The sequence below is a fragment of the Hylobates moloch genome, unplaced genomic scaffold, assembly GCF_009828535.3.
Source record: "Hylobates moloch isolate HMO894 unplaced genomic scaffold, HMol_V3 SCAFFOLD_20, whole genome shotgun sequence".
NCBI lineage: Eukaryota > Metazoa > Chordata > Mammalia > Primates > Hylobatidae > Hylobates > Hylobates moloch.
The window spans coordinates 13314280-13338480 of record NW_026652295.1 but is presented as its reverse complement, the minus strand read 5'-3'; the positions used below and the strand labels follow the sequence as shown (position 1 = coordinate 13338480).

Here is a 24201-nt window from a genome sequence, read left to right as displayed (position 1 = left end):
ACATTTCAGAAGTGAATGAAACCATTATTCTTGCCAATTCACTAATTATGATAAGCAAAAAACTGCTGCATATTCCCAAATTATTTCTACTTTGCCTAACAATGGTCATATTTAGATGCCATGTAATTTAAAAAATTTTCCCAGACCATACAAGGTAAGTGATTTCCCAACTAAATTGGATTCTATTTTGTTGAGTAGTTAGGCAAAAACCTGGAAATGAAATCAAACAAACTAAAACCAAAGAATTTATTTATAAAGACGGTATTTTTATTTCATCTCCCCTAATTCTTCTCCCCTGCTTTAAAAAAAAACAAAAAACAAAAAACAAACAAAAAAAAACTATGAAGGCCTTTTAGAAGTGTGATGGGTTAGGTCCCCTTTGTTGGAAAGTTCTGAGTCTTCATAGGCATGCTAAAGGCATTAGCTGAACCAACGTTTCTGAACGTTCATGTTTGCCGTTATCTAAAGCTAACAGGGGTGCAAAGTCATAACTGAATTTTAACCATAAGTCAGAGAAATCAAACTTCTCAATTTGGAAATAATAACAATTTAATAGACAAAACAGTATCACAGTGAATAAAATATTAAAGCATTATCTTTTTCTCATTCAATAGCATGAAGAGTTTTCTGGTGTCATACAAAGATTGCTCTTTAAAGCCAAATTAACTAGAAAAAAGACTGCCACAACACACGGAGACACAAGTTTATCACTGTAGACATTATACAGATAAGCAAAACACATCGTACCCATGTCCAGAGCTTTCTAGAAATCTCATTATATAACTTACCAATTTACTCAATGTTACATTTCAAACAAAATGAACTTTTTTTAAAAAAAAACCTTATAGGTATATAAATCCAAACCACAAAACATCTTCTAAACATGGTATTTACTCTAAACACAAATGGATTTCTGGAAATTGCATCACAATGCTATCTAAACTAGATTTTATGAAATCATAAATGTATTTAGCTGTATCTTGGGGCTTAAATTCATTGGACCATATCTCATGTATACTACTCTCATCCTACTTACTTTGGGCATACATATTCCCAAAGTTTAGTTTTACAATTAAAATCAAACTGCTATTCCAGTTGGAATGGGTGCACTGTACCTGCATCACACAACAAAGTTTTCATAACAAGTTAAAGTCGTCTTAGTAATGCCCCCTTTCTAAGAGTTACAAATATTTTAATGTTAATCATTAGTAATGTGTTTTAGAGACTAGGATGCTTTTTTAAATTTTTGCCTAGTTTCTGTGAACATTCTATTCTGCCAACTTGTAATCTAAACAAATCCTTCCCAGAAATATATACATTCAACTTTCCCTACATCATGAAAAGAAGTTCATTAACTCAAATCACCTAGGTTATGCTTGTATTCAAAATAAATTGTGTAAGAACTTGAATCCATTCCAAAACCAACTCAAAGACAACAGGGATAGCAACATGATGAGCTGCACTCTGCCCCTGCCATTTTACTTCCTTGAAGGGTCTTTTCAAGCAGGGCATTAGCTTTGCACGTCTCTTGCCCACCCCTTTGTCTAGACTCAACACAAAGTCTTGAACATAAACCTAAACCATCATATTTTGGTACAGCTCAGTACCGTACAGCAAAACATTTAGGTTCTCAGCACTTCAGATGGTGAGCTGAAGCATCTCATTAACTGTTTCTGGTTTTCATTGCCACAGTTCACCTCGAATTGTTATAAGATTCAGTTAAGTAGATCCTAATAGAACCAAAAATATAATGGGGAAAAAAAGTCTTTATGAATTTATAGCAACTAATTTAAATGGAACCTTTTCAGGACAAGGGGTGAGGCTGATTGGGCAATGCAGTTTAAAAAAACCAAAACTAAGATGTTATAAGGAAAGACTCAAATGAAGGTTTTCATGAATAATAACCGCTGTATAAGTTCATTCTCCTCCATTCTTCTCAGATAAGACTGAGGTGAGAGGAAAATAGACATGGAGCAAAGAGTGTGTCTCAAGGACAAATGGCCACATTCTGCCATGAAGTTGACTGTGATGCAAATTCCTCAGTGCTTTTCATTCTCTTTAGTAATGTGGCAAAACAGGTATTCAGTTGAAACTACCCAAGGGAATGGAACCGAGTTTCCTCTTGGCAAGGGAGAATGCGCAGAGGGAACAAGTATCTCAATGGGATCACCAACCACAGAGAGTGACTTAAGAGAGAAAACACCTGAAGACAATTCCAGGGTGTTCCAATACCAGGAATATGGGGAGAGAAAGGAGTACACACTTTGTAAATGAATGTGTCTCAGAGCAACTTTCCTCTTGTGTCCAACTGCCATCCTAGAACATCCATGAATACGAAAGGAGGGATCCATGCTCTCCCTACAGCATAACACGCTTCACCCCTGCCGTCTGTCTGGCAGTGCTAACAGAAACCCTGCCCTTTCTCTGGGAAGACTCACTGCTGTCAGTGCTCCGTGAAGAGTGAGCTTATACAATTTTGCTAACCCCTAAATAGAAATGAACATTTTTACTTCCAGCCTACAGGAAAACCAATCAAGTCAACATATGGCCAAGGGCTTTGTTAATGTCATGGACACTAATCACAAAGAACATAAAATAAATTATAAATTATCTAACTTCACACTCAAACAGGGCAATGTGTGTCCAATTTCTTATTTTGCATATCAGTTAAGAAGGAGGTGCCATACAGTCTAGAAATTCATGACAAACACACTGGCAAAAACCATACACCATAAGAATAACAAGGCTCGAAGGGACCAGGCTGACAAAGACGACCCCAAGGGTGACTTTCTTAGACACCAGTAAGTAGATTCCTAAGGGTAAGGAGCTGAAATAGAGCAAACCTAGCAACCACACTAACACCCGGATGGACGTCTGAAACAGCAGGGACGTGCAGTTCCACACAGTCCAGTTGTGTGACACAGTGGTGACAGAGTCAAAACTCGCAGGCCTATAAAATTCTACCACAGGAGTGGAGCTCAGGGACGGGGAGCTCTCTCTCTGCACCTCCATGATGGTTATGACCAGGCAGTTGGAGGACGTGTGAGAAGGACTGACCAGAGAGGCCAGCCTCTTGGGGGTGAGCAGCAGCTCAGTGGGGTTCTCTGGCAGGCACTTCTTCCCTTTGCCTCCACAAGTCAAGTTTACAAGGATGTTGTTGTCATCGGGCAGGCTACTAACTTCATCATCTGGCAGGCACGTCTCAAACCTGCAGAAAGGACAGACAATGACACCTTGTGGGGAATCCCCAAAGTCTATGATCTTGTAGAGGCATTTGGCACAAACCCTATGACAACACTCCAGCACTTTGGGTTTCCTCTGTTTCAGATTGTATCGATTGTAACAGATTTTGCACTCCAGCTCATCAGAGGCCTGAGACTCCACAGTGTCTTCGGGAGGTTGACTGGCCATCTTGAATTATGTGTGCAATCTTATGCCAGGTGGGTCTTCTTGAAGAATGGCTTTGATTAAGGTGCCCCTCTGAATATCATATCATCCAAATCTGGCAGCGACGCAAAAAGGCAGGACAAGTAGTGAAAGAAACCAGAAATCTTCCAGGCATTTTCAACTTCTGCATATAACTCTGTCTCAAACACATATTTATAAAGGCCACATGAAGGGTCTGTAAAGAAGAAAAGAGATTCTAATATGATGAACAGTTCACTGAAAAGGTGTTTCTGAAAAGTGCTTTATGGAATTTTCTGAGCTTCAAGGATTAGAAGCAATAAACTTAAAAGGTTAAATCCCCTTCATCTTTTCACACACTTCTGTCCCTAGAACAGAAAAGTGTTATCTCCATGCTTAGCTGTTTCAGTCAACAAGCATGATAGTGAAGAAAGAGTTAAGAATCCTAATGGGTGTAAAGGACAGTATAGAGCTGGCTACGTGCTCTAGAACATACTTTGGTCTAGATACAAGAGATTTTCACTCTGAAACTTGTAACAAATTCTGGCCTCTGAAAACTGAATGGGACATGTATCAAAAACAGAAAACTAATTGAGTATTGTTGGTGTAAATACCAGGTGTCTAAATACCATCAATAGTGCTTAGGAATACACAAAAGGGAATATTAAGGACAAATGTTAAAAATGTGTTTTCAGAGACTGCTTTGATAGAGATAAGAGCATATTTAAGTAGAGCAAACTGTTCTTACCTTCTCAGTGTAAAGAAATCTGTTATATAAATGCCTTTATTGTTTGACTATTCCATTTCAATTTTTTTGTTTCAATACCAGTCTTGAAAACCACAGCTGTGCATATACATTCACTAAAGGAAGAATGAGGTATGTAACACCCGATATAAGCATTATGAACAAGTCAAGTCTAAGTCCCAAGAAAGAGAAGTAAACACAGATAAAACATGCATAGCTATGTCTCTAGACATGAAGAAATCACTTGTGCGTGGCTATGAAGAAATACTCAACATTCACTTACTCATCTACTTTATTTCATGAAAACTCTTTTTTTAGTAAAAGGAAAGTGTAATACAATCTACAGTCCTTACTATTACTATTACTGGTTATTACCAGCTTTGGGCAAATGGCTGAAGGTTAATTTCATATGCACAGTCAGTTCTCAATTTTCAGTACTAATGGGAGGGAGCAGTAATATAGAAAATCTCCAAATTATTTTTAATTAGCTTTAATATATGTAGTATTTTTGGTAGTTGATTCACCTTAAATTATGTTTGGCTTAGAAAAATATCAAAATGTATTTGATTTTCTGAGCACATCTCTAAGCAATAATAGCAGAAAGCTCTCATAACAGTTCTGAGGGCAGAGAGTAACTGTGCTAGACATTTAAATTTGCTATGGATCATACTGCACTAACAGAGAAAGGCAGTGGGTAGCTGAATCTGGATAACTTTAAAAATCATGAATAGTTGACTTATTAATACATACTATCTTCATTTTAAGACTTTAATTTTTAATTGACTTCCTATTCTACAAGAATGTGTAATGGATAGCAGCGGCAAGATGTATACTTGGTGGCAAAAAGATGTCAATCTATAGAATCTCTGGTAGCCAAAAATGTAGGTAGGATTTTTTTAAAATACAGTGTATGTATGCCTGTATTTCAAAACTGCTACCACGAACCAAGCTCTATGTATCCAGCCTAACACAAAAAAAAGATATACAGACACAAACATCAACTCTTCTCTCTCCTTTCCTTCCATGTGCCCTAATTTTCCTCATTCCTGATCCTGATCCCATTCAGGATACACATGCCCATGTCACTGCAAAACATGACTATGTCCTGCTCACAGCTCCACAAGGCTGGCGTTTTTTTTTCCTCCTGTGGGATGAACATCTTCAGGATGATAGCCAAAGAACAAGAAGGAGTTCTATCCTGGTCACCACACACAGTCCTAGCTCACTTCATGGGACAGTCCCCAGCCCTGGGCAGTTCACTGGTGATCTGCCACCTGGAAAGCTCCCATTCATTCCCTGCGAGGACAAGGCTCTTACAAATAGTACCCCCGGTAGCCACACACAGACTTCAGCCCACCCAAATGGAACATGTCATTTGTTCTTTGCAGCTACATGCCCACCCAGACGTAATGCTCTCCTGAATCCAGAGGTTAGGAAGCTGATGGTCCCAGTAGGGTTAGCAGCAGTGTCTGTCCCCATTGCCATAGAAAGGACTGAGGTATGTGAAGTCATGTGGAAAAAGGAAAAGAAAGTATGTAAACACATGCATAAAGACATCAGAAAAAAACCGTAAAACAGCCAGTGAAGATAACTAGGCAAAATTACATCTAGAAATTTTGCACAGAAAGCTAGAGTAGACACATAAGTGTTTATGAATACGTGAGAACACACTAGAACATCAGCATTTGACAGTCCGCAGGTCACATTCCTACTTTCTGTACCAAGCTTCCAACCATTAGAAGAGTAGCAGTAACACTTTATGTTGGGCCAGCCACGATTTCTAGCTGATAATTATGTGAACCTAAATTATTTCCTTGAAAATATTGAGCTATTATTTGAAACAAAGCTTTGTTTTGTCACAGAAATACTCTATCAGATCACTGAGTATGTTAAGATAGAGTGTTATGTGATTATAATGTTCATATTTATACAAATTTATACAAGGTACTTCTTGGTAACATGCAAAGAAAATACTCAATATTCAAATATCCAATAAAAAATATACCTACTCTAATTCCAAGGCCAGCTCTAGCAAACCTATTCCATCAGCAGGAAAGCCTTCATCAAGTCCTGCCTCTAAGAATGGCTCTTCTGAGCAAGACCAGGTGACAGCCTTGAGCTCTGGTAGCATTCCTGGAAATGCAGCCAACACAAGTATTTCTTCCTGGAATAGCAGAAAAGAGCATGGTGATTGTTCCTCTTGAAAAGCCAGGCTACCAATTGCTAGAGTTAAAAAAAAAAGCTTCATCTATCTTATTATGATTTTAAAATCCCTCAAAGAACTTGAATAATAACCAAAAATCTAAACCTTTCTAGGGTTATAATTAGTCAGAGTTGTTCTCTGGGTCTCTAAAAGATACTCATTCCAGCCCATCTCCACCCTGCCTTCACTTCTGTCAAAAGCTGTAGACAACAATCATGATGTTCAGTGAAAGCCAGATCCAAAAGAGTAATACTGTATGAGTCCATTAACATAAAGTTCACAAACCAGGCAAAACCAAGCTGTAGCATTTAGGGGTGCAAGCTTAGGTGGTAAAGCTATGATGAAAAATCTGGAGGTGATAAGACTACATGTCAGGTTTATTAGTCCATTCTCATGCTGCTAATAAAGACATACCCAAGACTAAGTAATTTATATAGAAAAAGAGATTTCATGGACTCATAGTTCCACATGGCTGGGGAGGCCTCACAATCATGGCAGAAGGTGAAAGAGGCGCAAAGGCATGTCTTACATGGTGGCAGGCAAGAGAGAATGAATGCCAAGCAAAATGGGAAACCCCTTATAAAACCATCAGATCTTGTGAGAACTCACTATCATGAGAACAGTATAGGGGAAACTGCCTCCATGATTCAATTATCTCCACCTGGCCCTGCCCTTGACATGTGGGGATTATTACAATTTAAGGTCAGATTTGGGTGGGGACACACAGCCAAACCATATTATTCCACCTCTGGCCCCTCCCAAATCTCATGTCTTCACATTTCAAAACCAATCATGCCTTCCCAACAGTCCCCAAATGCCTTAACTCATTTCAACATTAACTCAAAAGTCCACAGTCCAAAGTCTCATCTCAGACAAGGCAAGTCCACCTATGAGCCTGTAAAATCAAAAGCAAGTTAGTTACTTCCCAGATATAATGGTGGTACAGGCATTGGATAAAGATACCCATTCCAAATGGGAGAAACTGGCCAAAACAAAGGGGCTAAAGGCCCCATGCAAGTCCAAAATCCAGCAGGGCAGCCAAATCTTTGACTCCATGTCTCATATCCAGGTCATGCTGATGCAAGAGGTGGGTTCCCATGGTCTTGGACAGCTCTGCCCCTGTGGCTCTGTAGGGTACAGCCTCCCTCCTGGCTGCTTTCACAGGCTGGCATTGAATGTCTGCAGCTTTTCCAAATGCACAGTGCAAGCTGTCTGTGGATCTATCACTGTGGGGTCTGGAGGACGGTGGCCCTCTTCTCACAGCTCCACTAGGCAGTGCTCCAGTGGGGACTCAGTGTGGGGGCTCCAGCCCCACATTTCCCTTCCACACTGCCATAGCAGAAGTTCTTCATGAGGGCCCCACCCCTGCAGCAAACTTCTGCCTAGACGTCCAGGCATTTCCACATCCTCTGAAATCTAGGTGGAGATTCCCAAACCTCAATTCTCGACTTCTGTGCACCCACAGGCTCAATGCCGCATGGAAGCTGCCAAGGTTTGGAGCTTGCACCCTCTTAAGTCATGGGCTGAGCTATACATTGACCCCTTTTAGCCATGGCTAGGATGTAGGGCACCAAATCCCGAGACTGCACAAAGCAGCAAGGCCCTAGGTCCAGCCCACAAAAACATTTTTTCTCTTAGCCCTCTGGGTCTGTGATGGGAGGGGCTGCCACGAAGACCTCTGATATGCAGAGATATTTTCCCCATTGTTTTGGCAATTAACATTTGGCTCCTCATTACTTATGCAAATTTCTGCAGCCAGCTTGAATTTCTCCTCAGAAAATGGGTTTTTCTTTTCTATTGCATCACCAGGCTGCAAATTTTCTCAACTTTTATGCCCTGCTTCCTTTTTTTTGTTTTTTTGTTTTTTTTTTTTTTTGAGACGGAGTCTTGCTCTGTTGCCCAGGCTGGAGTGCAGTGGTGCAATCTCAGCTCACTGCAAGCTCCAACTCCCGGGTTCACACCATTCTCCTGCCTCAGCCTCCTGAGTAGCTGAGACTACAGGCACATTCCACCATGCCCGGCTAATTTTTTTTTGTATTTTTAGTTGAGACGGGGTTTCACTGTGTTAGCCAGGATGGTCTCAATCTCCTGATCTCATGATCCGCCCGCCTTGGCCTCCCAAAGTGCTGGGATTACAGGTATGAGCTACTGCGCCTGGCTACTCTGCTTCCCTTTTAAACACAAATTCCAATTCCAAACCATATCTTTGTGAACACACAAAACTGAATGCTTTTAACAGCACCAAAACCACCTCTTGAATGTTTTGCTGCTTAGAAATTTCTTCCACCAGATACCCTAAATCATCTCTCTCAAGTTCAAAGTTCCACAGATCTCTAGGGCAGGGGCAAAATGCCATCAGTCTCTTTGCTAAAACATAGCAAGAGTTACCTTTATTCCAGTTCTCAACAAGTTCCTCATCTCCATCTGAGACAACCTCAGCCTGAACCTTATTGTCCATATCACTATCAGCATTTTTGTCAAAGGCATTCAAAGTCTCTAGGAAGTTCCAAACTTCCCCACATCTTCCTGTCTTCTGAGCCCTCCAAGACTCTAGGAAGTTCCAAAGTTGCCCACATTTTCCTGTCTTCTTCTGAGCCTTCCAAACTGTTCCAACCTCTGTCTGTTACCCAGTTCCAAAGTCGCTTCCACGTTTTCAGGTATCCTTATAGCAGTACCCCACTCCTGGTACTAATTTACTGTATTAGTTGATTCTTATGCTAATAAAGATATACCCAAGACTGAGTCATTTATAAAGAGGGTTAATGGACTCACAGTTTCACATGGCTGGGGAGACCTCACAATCATGACAGAAGGCAAAAAAGAAGCAAAGGCACGTCTTACGTGGTGACAGGCAAGAGAGAATGAATGCCAAGTAAAATGGGAAACCCTTTATAAAACCATCAGATCTCATGAGAACTTACTATCATGAGAACAGTATGGGAGAAACTGCCCCCATAATTCAATTATCTCCACCTGGCTCCACCCTTGATGTGGGAATTATTACAGTTCAAGGTGAGATTTGGGTGGGGACACAGAGCCAAATCATATTACCAGGACAGCCGATGCCTTGAAGGGAAGAAAAGACAGTGTCCAAGCAGACTTAGTGCAGGCTACACAGTGGCTGACAATGTTCTCTTCTTGACTGGGGTGGTACTTACAAGTGTTCATTTTTGTGCCACTCCATCACAGTAAAAAAAGAAAGGAAAGGAAATAGCAAAGGAAAAAGAAAAGAAAGAGAATCTATGACTGTTTTGGCTATTTTTATAGATACAGATTTTTCTACATTCAAAATGTATATTTTTCTGCCAACGCATATTTTGGATCAACTTACTTTTTCCATATGATCTGTATGTAAGTCCATTAATTTTTTTCACAAAATTGAAATGTCACGTATCTATCACCTTAATATAGACGCATTACTAATAAATCAATACTGCTGGTAAGAATATAAATTAGTACAACCACTATGGAAAATAGTATGAACATTTCTCAAAAAACTAAAAATAGACATACCTTACAACCCAGCAATTCCTCTACTGGGTATCTATCCAAAGAAAAAGAAATCAATATATTAAAGGGATACATGCACCCCCATTTTTATTGCAGGACTATCCACAATAGCAAAGATATGGAATCAAGCTATGTGCCCATCAACAGAGGAATGGATAAAAAAATGTGAACTACTATTTGGCAATAACAAAGAATGAAATCCTGTCATTTGTAGCAACATCAATGGAACCAGAAGTGATTACGTTAAGTGCAATAAGCCAGGCACAGATAGACAAATACCTCATGTTCTCACTCATATGGGAGCTAAAACACTATCTCAGGATGAGGTGGGAGAGGGAGAAAGAAGAGAGGTTGGTTAATGGGTACAAACATACAATTAGATGGAAGAAATAAGTTCTAATATTTGATAGCATACTAGGGTGACTACACTTAGCAACAATAATGTGTATATTTCAAAGTAACCAGAAGGCTTGAAATACCAACATATAAAATTAATAAAGTTAAAGGTGATGAATACCTCAATTACCCTGACTTGACCATTATACATTCGTTGTATGTTACACTCACATGTACCCCATAAATATGTAAATTATTATATATTAACAAAAGAGGGAAAATGGATGAATCTCTAGGCTGGACATATCTGTAGCATGCCTTGATGAGAACAAGTGCTAAAGTATGTCTCACCAGACACTGAGGAAAGAATCTGGTATGCTAAAATTGCCTTAAAAATAAATACACAGTTTTCTTTTCCTAGAAAAATACAACATTTTCAAATATATGAAGCTGGTATTCCTAACTAACCAATTAACAGTCTTTCATCCTTTTATAAGTCATCTGGGGATAAGACTATACAAATAAATAATTATCTACTATTATTCTCATAAATTAGCTTGAGCTCCTGGACTATTGGGCAAATGATTGTTTACACAGCCCTAAATAATAAACCACTTATTATTAGACTCAAATCCATCTTACTCTGCTACTTAATTCCCTTGATGGTGAAGATGCAAACTTGGCTTATATTTTAAAGCAAAGTCTCTCCAGTGGACCTCTGTTGTTTTTGTCTACCTAGGATCCTTTTTTCTCCTTTAGATCACATTGCTCCCTTCCCAACTGCCCTCACTTCTTTGGGGTAGTGTTTCCTACTCACTCAAATGACAAAATGGTGGGTGGGCTGTGTTAATCATAGTACCTCCCTTCTCTCCAAAGGTGTGGACTTGGGACCAGGCCTGGCTGATCACATACTCCACTACTCCCCCACTCACAAGGATTAGTCTAATGGGCATGTGACCCAAACTGGACTTCTCAAAGCTCCTGACTGCAACTCTTTTTATTTGAAGCTAGGGACAAGACAGGACAGGACAGAGACCAGGGGAAGGGACACAGAACCAGAAAAAGATGTATCAAGGAACTGCCATGGCAGCAAGAGGGAGAATAAGAAGAATAAAGCCCAAAATATTAAGACAGTAAAGGAAAACAAGAGGCAGAGGTTAAAAAAAAAAAAAAAAAAAAAAAAAAAAACAGAGACAAACCTGATGAGACCTCAACTGAGTTTCTGAAGTCAATAATGTATGAAGGTTTCTGTGAGCCAATAAATTCCTTTTTTTGCTTATGCTAGTTTTCTGGATGGATTTCTGTTACTTACAACCCAAAGTGCCCTAATACAGTTACCGTGCTGTACTTGACGTTCAGAATTTATTGTGTTTTTAGATCTAGGTTCCTACTTAGTATTACAGAAATTTATATAAATAATTCAACAAAACTCAGAGGCAATAGGCATTCTCTAAGATTTCATTTGCACACGTGTGCACACATGCATGCACATGTACACATAAACACACATTTACATATATAAATACACAAAGGTCATCAGACATATTGTTGTGTATTTATTAGCGGCCTTTGTGTGCGTGCATTCTTTTTTATTTGGTTCTTTTCTCCTCCACCAGTATCAGCCTGAATACCACCCCAAATGAAATCTTAGAGAAACTTTGCATCTGTACTCAAAATTAAATTGGTCTCTAGACTTTTTTGTGCTGTTAGGTTTCGGTATTAAACGTATGCTTATTTTGTAAGTGAAACAGGAGCTATTCATCTTCTGGAACAGTTTAAATACTGATAAAATTACGTGTTCTTTAAAAGTTACATAAAACTCAGCTGTAATTTCATATGATTCCATTGTCATTTGCAATAGTAGATCTTTAATCATTTTTCCATCTCTTTTAGGGTTATTGTCCTATTCAAATGTTCCATTTCTTCCTAAGTTAAATTTAGACATTTATATTTGACAAAGAAAAAATCCATTTCTTCTGGTTTTTCAAATTCATTGCCGTAGAGTTCCGCAAATTCTTTTATCGTCTTTGCATCACCTCTGCCCCTGATTGTTTCTTTTCTCACTTACAGTCTTCTAAATTGTTTTATTCCTTATTAATTACCTAATCAAACGATTTTACTGTGCTTTTCAAAGACCAGCTAATATATGTATTTATCCTTTCTGTTACTTTTAATTTCATTAATTTCAGCTTTTATCTTTATTATTCTAATTTATTTTTGTTTGTTATGATTTGTTTTTTCCCAATTCATACTAAGAGTACACTTTGTCTTTATGCTCAAATACTGAAAACAGCTAAAGACTATAGTATTTCCACTGGCTACAGCTTTCACTCCATCCCATAGCTTGTGGAATAGATTGTGTACCTTTTATTGATTTCTAGATGGCTTGTGATTTGACCTTTGATTTCTCCTTTGATATAAAGGTAATATAGGGCCAGGCATGGTGGCTCATGCCTGTAATTCCAACACTTCAGGAGGCTGAGGGTAGAGAATCACTTGAGCCTTAGGAATCTGAGACTAGCCAGGGCAATATTAGACTCCATCTCTATTAAAAATAATAATAATAAATTTTAAAAAGGTTATATAGAGTTTTCTTAAATTTCTAAATAAAATTTATTTTTTATTGCCTTATGTGATTTCTAATAGTAAGGGATTATGATCAGAGAGCAAAATCTATAAAAAAATCTTTTCCTTTTAATTTATTATAGTGCTCTTTGTGGTCAAGTATATTTTTCTAAGTAGTCTAGAAAGAAATATTCTGTGTGGTTCTAGAATATCTATTAAACCTAACTTTTTAATTTATTCAATTTCTGAATCATCAAGTATGTGCAAGGTTATCACAGGTCAAAACAAGTGAGACAGGTTTATTTAAGTGTCTCACTATAACTGTATTTGCAATTCTAACAGTTTTGTTTTATAGAGTTAGTGGCTATGTTAGCTTACATATACAGCTTTATTTTCTTCATAAACTCTGCCTCTTTTTGTCATTATATAATGTCTTTCCTTATCCTATTTATGCCTTTAACTTAAATATCAACCTTTATACCTTACCTAAAGCTTATATTGCTTGTTCTATTGACTCTGCATTTGCCTGGGATGTATGTGCATCCTTTCAATTCCATCTTCAATTACTTTATCTCAGATGTTTCTTATAAATAGCTGCCAGAGATGTGGTACACAGCCTGTAATCCTAGCACTTTGGGAGGCCAAGATAGGCGGATCACTTGAGCCCAAGAGTTGGAGGCCAGCCTAGGAAACAAGGCAAAGCTCTGTCTCTACAAAAACATACAAAAATTAGCCAGGCGTGGTGGTGCACGCCTGTGGTCCCAGCTACTCAGAAGGCTGAGATGGGAGGCCTGCTTGAGTCCAGGAGGTCGAGGCTGCAGTAAGCTATGATTGCACCACTGCACTCCAGCCTGGGCAACAGAGAGAGCATGTTTGAAGACACACACACACACACATGCACGCACACACACACACAAAACAGCATACTACTGGGTTTTACTTTTTTTTGGGGGGGGGGGGGGGGGGGGGGGGCAGATAGGCTCCTGATCGGTCACCCAGACTGGAGTGCAGTGGCATGATCTCAGCTCACTGCAACCTCCACCCACCAGGGTCCAGCAATCTTCCCGCCTCAGCCTCCCAAGTAGCTGAGATTACAGGTGTGTGCCACCATGCTTAGCTAATTTTTGTATTTTTAGTAGACACGGGGTTTTGCCATGTTGCCCAGGCTGGTCTTAAACTCCTGTACTCAAGCGATCCACCTACCTTGGCCTCCCAAAGTGCTGGGATTACAGGTATGAGCCACCATGCCTGACCTGGGTTTTGGTTTTTAACTCAGTCTGACAATTTTCCCATTAAAACATCTAATGAATTCTAAAAATTTGTGAATTTTCCAAGTTCATTCACATTTAATGTAAAGGCTGTTATATATTAACTCATTCTTTCCTTCTCACTTGACTTATTTGATTCAATTCCAAATATTTCCCTCCTGTCATCTTCCTTTATCTCAAGGTCTGTGTTTCTGGTTAACTTTTTGTTCAGTTACTTTTTGTTTTGTATTATTATTTTTGTCAGAAAATAGGTGATGATATTTCTGAATTCTTGCATAGTAATAAATTTCCCCGACAGGGAAATGTATGGGATTTTCCGGCTACTGTCTTTTTTCTCTCTGAAACCAACCCAATAGTCCTACAGACTATTCTTTTGTATAAACATAGATTGCCCTTTCTTGTCTTAAAGCTTAAAACTTATATTGGTTTTATCTGAGCTCCGTCCTCAGGAGAGGACTTCCAGGCCTCTCAAAAACAAGTATCAAAGAACTGAAACTCACCAGATCACCACACCAGATGAGGGGCCCCTCATTCATCATGATTGCTTCCTTGCCCCTCTCTAGTTCCTGTTTTCTTACACATTGTTACATTTCTTCCCTGCTATACAAGCCCTTGGTTTTAGTCTGTCAGAGAGATGGATTTGAGAAGGATCTCCCATCTCCTCAGCTGCAGCACCCAATTAAAGCCTTCTTCCTTGGCAATACTCATTGCCTTGTGATTGGCTTTCCGTGCGGTGAGCAAGTAGGGCCTAGACCAAACCCTTGGTATTTTGGTAACATCTCCATGGCCTGCAGAAATTACTATTTCTAGTTTTCTGTGTCACAGATGAGAAATCTGCTGCTAGTCTGATACTTCTTCATGGTGAGTAATTTGCTCTGTCTAGAAGCTTCTAAGATTTTGCCTCTTATTCTTAATATATAGTTCAAGAACTTTTCCAATAAATCCAGAGTGTCTTTTTTCATAAATTTTGCCTGGAACTTAATAAGCCATTTGAATTTACAGACTCAAGTCCTGATTTTTAAGCTCAAAAAATTTGTTTCTTATATTTACTTAATTATTGCCTTTCCTCCATCTGTTCCTTTTTCTCTTTCTGGCTTTCCTGTTAGTCACATGTTACATCTCCTGGATCTATTTTCTTTTGTGGTTTCCATTCCTTTATATTTTTGTTCCGTACTTTCAGATTCTTCTAGTTGACCAACTAGGCTACCAATTCAAGCCCCAAGAATGATCATTATCACCTTCAGTTCATTTACTAAAATGTTTGATGGGGAAATCATGCATTTCATCTCTAGAAAGTCTTCTTGTGCTGCATCTGCATCTCCTTATGTGCTCTTTCTATTTTTTGTCAGGTTGTCATCTGTCTCTGGCTGCCGTTCCATCACATTCAGCATGAGTTCTGTCTGTTCTCATAGACTGCCTTCCCTTTGGCTGCGGTGCCAATATTTTTCTTTGTTATATCACTGGGGTTCAGGTCTGATTGTTGAAGGACCCACAGAACTGAAGTTCTATGAGTAGGGGGAAACACAATGGTCTCTTCTCCTGTGATCTACCAGTGTGATAGCAGGTGGGCTGCCAGGACCCTTCCAAGGCCTCCTGCTCCAAAGGACGCCCCCAACTACTGATTTTTCTCCTTGGTCTCTTGTGGAACACACACACTATGGGGTGAGGGTGAGTTTCAGTTTTCCTCCCAGGAGTCCCCATCCTCTGTAGGTCAAGCTCATCACAGTATCCAGTGCATCCTGATCTTCTGATGGGACTCATCCAATGGATGCCAGCCCTCAGTACCAGCCAAGCCTAGGAAGGAATCCCCCATCTGCTCCCCACTCCCCACCCTCAGCTTTCACAACGCTTAGGGTTTCACTTGCACTCAGGGGTCTGCTGGCTCCAGGAGTAGTTGGGATCAGGAAAGACAGAGTAGAATTGAGAGAGCAAGATAGCAAGCCACTTTAGCTTGCTATCTTTCAAGAATCCTTGCCAACTATAATTCCTAGAGTTTTTCCCAAATATTTACCTAGATGGAAAAATGGAAATTTGTGATAAAAGTTTAATTTGGGGAGAACATTGGCAATACTAATCATGTTCAGTGACTATTACATAAAGATATGTACCAAACTAATACTCATCCCTAAGTTAACTGTTTTTGAAATTCACTTTTTAGAATTCTCCTTTTTGCATATTATTTTGTTTTACTTCCTCTATAACAAACTGTCTCATTCTAAGAATCCATCAACTGGACACTCAAGAGTATGAGAATCATTTTCGTTTGCCTTTGGCTGTCTTTCCTAAGTAATGCCTATCAAATTCTACCTTTGAATTCAAAGAGCTATATAGTAGTTAGATAATTCTTTTTCTTTTTTATATATTTTAAAAACATTCGTGTTTTTTTAACTGAGATTGTCTTGAGTCTTTGCTGTTTGGATCTTGAACTGTTTTCAGGTCGTCTTCCCCACTTTTTCATGATATTACCCTTCAATTTCAAATTTTTAAATTTATTAGTAGACCATCTCCTCTAAATACTCTTTGCCCTAGCCCCTATCATGTGTGGCAACTTGTCTGCAAATATGGCTGCAATAATTCTCCACAGACCTGTACAAACACTTTCTACAATGTGACCTTCTTTTCATCTGATCAACAAGTAGAGGAATCTGTTTTTCCCCACCCCTTAAATCTTGGCCTTGTGACTTGCTTTGACCGACATTAAGAGTGTGAAGCAAATTTGTGCCCTCAGGGTGTCTTGAAGCTTCTGCTCTTGCTCTCTTGGAATTCTGAGACCACCATTGAAGAACCCAGGCTAGCTTCTCCAAAGACGAGAAACCACAGAGAGAAAGGCCCAGACAAAAGCCAACACCAACTCCAATCATGTGAGAACATTAGAGACCATCCAGCCTCAACTAACCACCAGGGACCACACCCATTTGAATGAGTGGCACCATGAAGAACAGCTGAAGAATGTGCCCCACTGAGCCCAGTAGAAAATGCTGAGCCACAGACTCATGAACCAATAAAATGGCTGTTGTTTCCAGCCACTAGTTTTGAGGTGCTTATGTAACAACAGACAAGCAAAATAGCACGCTATTTCTTTCCAAATTAATCCAAAGCCAATCTCTGCCCAAAGAAATTTCCCTCATTTATCAATGAGTATCATAGAAGACTCTTTTATGAACTTTTGAAGCTGTCCAATCCATACATCTTGCAAGTTTTGTTTGTCAGTCAAAATACAGTTTCTATGTATTCTTCCATGCATAAACTTTAATAATTTGTATTATAGTAACTTCTATTAATTCAAGTCTTTCTAAAAAGCTCAAAAATTTTAGAAACACTGCATAAGCTCTACTACAGTAAGGGGAAATTATAATTCCCACTTAATAGGTATATGAACATCCATTGAAGTATCTTTCCTAAGATTACATAAGAAGTCAGGACAAAAAAAGTCAAAATAAGTAGAGCTCAAAAAAACAAAACAAAACAGAGCTGTCACTGTGATCCTATTATTTGTCTATCCAGGGCTCTATGCTGTGTATTACTCTACCGTCCATATGAATTAATTATACAGGTCTTAGGGTAAGTTGAGTTTCTTCACAATATTTCATATACAGTTTCATGTGGCCTGAATCATTCTTATAGAATCCATCAACCATTTTAATGTGGCATCAACAGGAGAGATTATATTTTTCCCCTTATGAAAAGACAACTGTCAAATTTCATTTCCAAAATACTCCTCCCATCCTGGAAAACAAGTGTTGTAAACATTGCTCTCTAGATGATGAGACAATATATTTTAAATGGCTCTGTAACAAGAAAACTGATACAAGTTAAGGTATTGTCATTTTCATTAACTATGGTTTCTGTTTTTAGAAACGGTGCTAAATACCTGCTTCTATGTTCAATTTATTTTTGTGCAAAATGGAGAATCACTCTTCAAACACTTTCACTTTTTGATCATCCGTTTTTATGATGTCTTAAATTCTTTGACTAATAACTCTATCTTCAAAAACATATGAGAGATTCTGGCACTTATAGCATCATTTTTCTTTGTGACTATCAAGGCAGAACGTTGGTTTTTATGCTCAGCTATTGATAAAGGACACATGCTTGCCATCTCTCTGACACCCAATTGCTCATTCACAAAACCCGATGTTCCTAACCTCATTATTTATGGAGCTTGAGTCTCAAATTAAGTTTAAACCACACATGTGGCATCTACCTCCAAGAAGGTCCAGTTTTTCCATCTAGAGATTCAGAAGCTGGATTCTAGTTAGAACTTAAAAGACTCGCATTACTGTTAATAATTACTAACAATAATATGTTGGTCTCAGTCCCAATTATCAGTTATCCCTTAGTGAGCATTAACAATAGTGGAACTTTGTAGAGACGATGGTCTCAGAATTAAGGATTTTACTATGCCTTTCATTAAAAACAATCCTTCTCACTATAATGAAAGTCTCCAACTCAAAAACCCTAAAAAGAACAGGCTCAACAAATGCCAAGCACTCATTCTTGAAGGACCATAAGCTGACTCTAGAAGAACTTAACCCACAATACCCATAACCCCTAATGGTTGTTTGGCAGCATAAGGAGCAATTCCAGAAAGCCTCCCTCAACAATTAAAACTCTTACCTCCCCCCTCCTCCAAGAACAAGCAATTTAATTTGATGGAGAGTCATAATCTATTTATTAGGATACAGCTGAGTTAATAATCTAGCAATCTAAGTTATTAATTTTGGAAGAAAGGCCACTATTTTTATATATGGAGTTGTGATTTATGCTGTGCTGTTTGCCAGCAGTTTTAAACTAATAAATGTTCAGGAATAAGAGAGAAAAAAACAGGTACTCCGCACCCTATATTTAGGTATCCACGTCTGCTTTCTTCTTCAGGACTCTGGAAGTGCAGCCAGGAGTATGACCATCCCTTGCAGGCAGTCTACAATGGAAGCACATAGCATCTAGAGTCAGGAGACTGAGATTTGGGACTTGGCTCTGACACTGTGATCTTGGACTAAAAGATAACACCTGCCTCACAAAGTGGTTGTGAGGATTCAATGAAATAATTTAGGTGTAAATATTTTACATACATAAGCACTATATGGATGTGACTAGAAATTTAGAAATAATGGATCTATTGATATGGTACTTCAGCATTCTAAATTGGTAGTAGACAGAATATGCATTGAACACAGTATCAGAAGGCACACAGGTTTTCTGTCTATAGATAGAGCAGATAGTAAGTAAAGCAAGTAAAGCACAATTTACCAATGTTGTAATAACTTCCGCTACGTGATGAGCTGAGGGGAAATGTCATTATTTCTTTTGTTTATATTGTCTATATGGAACACCAACAAATAATATATAAAGCTCATAAGTGTAGATTTTGTGCTTAGTACATTACTCTTTATTTGGAAGAGGCAAACACAGATATAATTTAAGATCATGATTAATAAGAATATGGCCTGAAAATTACATTATTAAGAAGGACTGAATCCTCTTCCATTAGACTAATTTCTTTCCTATTAATTTCTTCCTTCATAATTTCCCTTGGCCAAAGTTTAATAAAACTCTCTAACCTTATCAAGAAAAACTAAAATGTCTAAAGAAATTATCATAGGTTATATGTACCATTTCTACAATTTCAAACTTAAGTATGATTATTTTAATACCTATTTCACCAAATGCAACTAATACTGTACATCACGTGCGCACACGCATGCGTGCGCATGCACACACACACACTCTCTCTCTCTCCATCAAAAAAGTACATAATACTCCCAAAGCCATGGCTGAAAATCACCAACTGTCCTTCATCAATACATTTGTTATTGACAGAAAAGTCATCTTCAACTGCTATAGAACTCAAAAGAGTAACAGTTGGGTTTGGTATTTTGTTTCTGTGTTTGTTTGTTTGTTGTAGAGATGGGGTCTTGGTATATTGCCCAGACTGGTCTCAAATTCCTGGCTTCAAGCAATCCTCCTGCCTTGGCCTCCCAACGTGCTGGGATCACAGGCATGAGCCACTACATCTGGCCAAGTTAAGTTTTAATTCTTAATGGACTCATGATGTAGCCCTCTTTTGATATATTATCACTTTCATTTAATAATTCAGCCAGCATTTACTTAATATCTATTAAGTGTCATACCATGTGCAAGATGCTGGGGATGCAAAGACCATCAAGACAAGGTTCCTGAAAGCAGAGGCTGATTGTAAAGGCAAATGGATCCTTTTCTGCCTTTACCTTGTCTCACCTGTCCTTCACCTTCTTCCCAGTGACTATACCCTTACTCTTGAAACTATCTATTCTCACAGGTTCCATGACATCACAGTCTTCCAGTTTTCCTCCTAGTTCACTGACCACTGATCACTATTCTCAATCTTTTCTGCCAGCTCCTCGTCTATCAAATCTCTAGAGGTTAGAACTCCCTAGCCCTTGCTTGCACTCTTTCCCTTGGATTGTTCCATCTCCTCCAGTAGCTTTGAATACCATGACATGATGACTGCCCCCCAATTTGTGTCTGCAGCCTATCCCTTCCCTCTGAGTTCCAGAGGGCTTACAGTACCTCCACTTGTATTAACACGAACATTTCAAATTTAACAGGTCTAAGACAAATTTCAACTGTCACCTCTCACTACCACCAAATTGTTTCCTGCAGTTTTCCCCATTTTAATAAATGGCACCACCATTCTCTCAATTTTTCAAAAACTAGGAGTCACCTTTGATTCTACATTATACCTCACTCCTCATGTCCAATCCATTGGCAAGTCAGTCAATTCAACCAAAGTATGTTTCCAATTTTCCAATTTCATTCCATCTTCATCATTGACATCCTAATCCAGGCTTTGACCTTGTTCATTGCAGAACCTTCTAATTTATCTTCATGCTTCTAATCTTGCCCCACTACAAATTATTTTCATTGCAATAACCAAAGTTAGCTTCCAAAAATGTAAATGGGATCATATCTACCATCTGTTTATTACACTTAAATCGTTTTTCATTACATAGAGATTAAAATCCAAACTCTACGCAGCAAGGTACTGCATGATCTGGCCTCTGCCATCCCTCCAACCCTGTCTTGAACATATTGTTTTCCTGCCACCCTGGCCTTTGTTAAGTTCCATGAACAGTCCAAAGTCTTTCATATTTTAGGCTGTTTGCTCAATGTGAGATGTCATACTAACCTCATTCCTTCTTAGAGATCTTGCCTTAGTCTGTTTTGTGTTGCTATAAAGGAATACCTTGATGCTGGGTAAATTATAAAGAAAAGAGGTTTATTTGATTCAGAATTCTGGCTGGCTGGTAAGTTCAGGACTGGACATCTGCATCTGATGAGGATCTCAGGCTGCTTCTATCCGAGGGAAGAAATGAAAGGGAGCCGATGTGTAGAGATCACATTGCAAGACACGAAGCAAGAGACAGGGGAGGTGCCAGGCTTTTTTTAACAATGAGCTCTCAAGGGAACTAACAGAGTAATTCATTCATTCACCCCCAAAGAAGAGCATTAATCTATTCATGAGAGATCTGGTCAAATTTCAACATGAGGTCTGGAAGTAACAAATATCCAAAACCACAGCAGATCTCAACATAAAGTCCTCAAGGAGGTCCTCCCCAATTACTCGTTTTCAAAATCCCTTACCCCTTATTTTCTATTACGGCACTCTGTTTACTTCCTTCAACAAACTTCAAGAAGCTCAATTTAACTAATTTGTTTGTTCTAAATTTCTACTACTAAAATGTAAATTATAAGAATACAAGAACCACTAATATGTTGCTTACCATTCTAGCACAAGCACCTATCATAAGCTAGCACAGAGTAGATACTCAATAAATACCTACCATATAAATATCTTGAAATGTCTCCAAGACTCCTCCCACCTCTTCCTATCCATGAATGGTATACCACACCCTTCTGTGTGTGGTGAAGTCAGTACTTTGTCTTGATAAATATTCTTGAATGCTACACATTTTATAATGTAGATTTGCAGATTATAGATTTTATTATTATTATTATTGAGATGGAGTCTTGCTCTGTCACCAGGCTGGAGTGCAGTGGCGCAATCTCGGCTCACTGCAACCTCTGGCTCCCGGGTTCAGGCGATTCTCCTGCCTCAGCCTCCCAAGTAGCTAGGACTACAGGCGCACACCACTACGCCCGACTAATTTTTGTATTTTTAGTAGAGACGGGGTTTCACCATGTTGGCCAGGATGGCCTCGATCTCTTGACCTTATGATCCGCCTGCCTCGGCCTCCCAACAGATTATAAATTTAACACTCTAAAATGTCCATAAAAATATCAAATCAGCTGAACTTCCCAAGAAATCTATAAACATTAAAAAATACATAAAAGACTTAGAAGTCATAGCATCTAGGAAGCTCTCAATACATGTTGAAAAAATAAAAGAATTCCATTCTTTGTTTTCATCATTTAAAATCCCCAATTGATAAATATTTGTCCACAATCAGTTTCAGGTTTAGGCTCACCAAAAGTATCTATTAATACAATTCAGAGAATAAAATTCCCATAGGACTGTTTCTCTGTAAATGTCCAGATATCAACCTGAAGAAATATACTTTGTCCTTAAGGCTTTTAAATTTTCTACAAATGTTTCTTTACATACTAAGCAAAATAGTTATCACTACAATATCTCAGTATTCACAATGTTCTAAAAATTATAAATACAGTTAAAGCTACAAAGGTATTATTTTTATAATATTATCCTAAAATAAAAACAAAGTCACAAACCAAAACGTTTTGCTCACTTTCCATAATTCTAAAGAATACACCATCTCTTCTCCAGCATTAATGAAAATGGCTACAACATCTCATGAGATGAAGTAGATTTCTGTTCACCAAGGTCCAACTGTACTCAGACTCAGCAAAAATGTCACCAATCCAATTAATGAAATGCCTCAATTAATAATGGGCAGAAAGTTTTTAAAAGGAAATAAAAAAACTTTCTATATTCTACCACATTTAATATATGCCTTAATCCAAGCTTGACAAGAAGAAAAAGAACTATAGATTAAATTTTATTGAATTTATTTGCCCTCAGTGGCTTTTCTCAATAGGCCTTTTAGAATCAATCTTAATGAATGTGTCACTTTGCAACACAGCTACATAATGTGGCATTATTGATTGACATATATTCAACTGTGAAGATTAGGATAAAGTAAATGCCTGCAGTGTTTTCTAAATGAGACAAAATGATACTTACATAAAAAGAAGATTGCTAGGATAGTTTTATATTTATTGTATATTACGTAATTTTGTCATGTGACAGACATTCTAAATACTCTATCCCCAAAAGGCCCCTATGCAAGATGGAGTCACTCTAGTTTGAACACCTCTGACAGATTCCTTGGTGTGGAAACTGTGTGGCATTTCATTCCATTCAGTCACACAGTGAGTTACTAGTGAAGATGAGTGAAGGTGAGTTACTAGTGAAGATGTAGAACAAAGGGATTACTGCCCTGGGTGTGTGTGTATGGTGGGGGGCGGGGGTGGTGCTTGTTACTGACTACAGAGCAGGAAGAAAGTAGAGCATGGCTTCCTTTCATATCAGCCCAGGAAACGATGAATTTGGGGAAGCTTTTAAATTACAAATAAATTCTTCCTGTATTTGTGGTTGAGAGAAAGAGCTCAGCCGTTGGTATCCTTGAAGATGGTCATCATTAGTCTGGAAAACCTCCACAGAAAGAAGTGAAGCTTAGGACACTTTTGTAGTGAGCCAAGATACATTAAGTAGAGAAAGAACATTATAGAGTAGTCTAACACAAAGGACAGACCGGGAGCAGTGGCTCACTCAGGTAATCCCAGCATTCTGGGAAGCCAAGATGGGTGGATCACCTGAGGTCAGGAGTTTGAGACCAACCTGGCCAACATGGTGAAACCCCATCTCTACTGAAAATACAAAAATTAGCTGGGCATGGTGGCATGCATCTGTAATCCCAGCTACTAGGGAAGGTGAGGCAGGAGAATCGATTGAACCTGGGAAGTGGAGGTTGCAGTGAGCATAGATCACACCATTGCGCTCCATCCTGGATGACAGGAGCAAGACTCCATCTCAAAAAAAAAAAAAAAAGGAAAAAAAAAGCAAAGAATAGTCAGGATATATTAGGCCAAAGCAGAGACAGTGTGCAGCAGAAGCTAAAAATAGACAGCTGGTCACTATTACAAGACCT

The 24201-nt window shown here is 38.6% G+C and overlaps 1 protein-coding gene across 16 annotated transcripts in view; it reads right to left on the bottom strand.

The window, feature by feature from the left end:
• Positions 1–531: 531 nt before the first annotated feature.
• Positions 532–24201, bottom strand: part of RNF182 (ring finger protein 182) — a 55045-nt gene continuing 31375 nt past the window's right edge. For 6 of the 16 annotated variants that reach the window (XM_058432469.1, XM_058432475.1, XM_058432476.1 and 3 more), the window contains 4 exons: positions 21201–21367; positions 18871–18953; positions 6160–6314; positions 532–3622 (listed from right to left, as the gene is read on the bottom strand). In XM_058432469.1, coding sequence (XP_058288452.1) covers positions 2668–3411 — 744 coding nt within the window. In that variant the 5' untranslated portion in view covers positions 3412–3622; positions 6160–6314; positions 18871–18953; positions 21201–21367 and the 3' untranslated portion in view covers positions 532–2667. Of the gene's footprint in view, positions 3623–4153; positions 4170–6159; positions 6315–9404; positions 9889–18870; positions 18954–21200; positions 21368–24201 lie in introns of those variants that run through there. The other 10 variants (XM_058432473.1, XM_032140761.2, XM_032140767.3 and 7 more) reach the window with 8 other exon arrangements.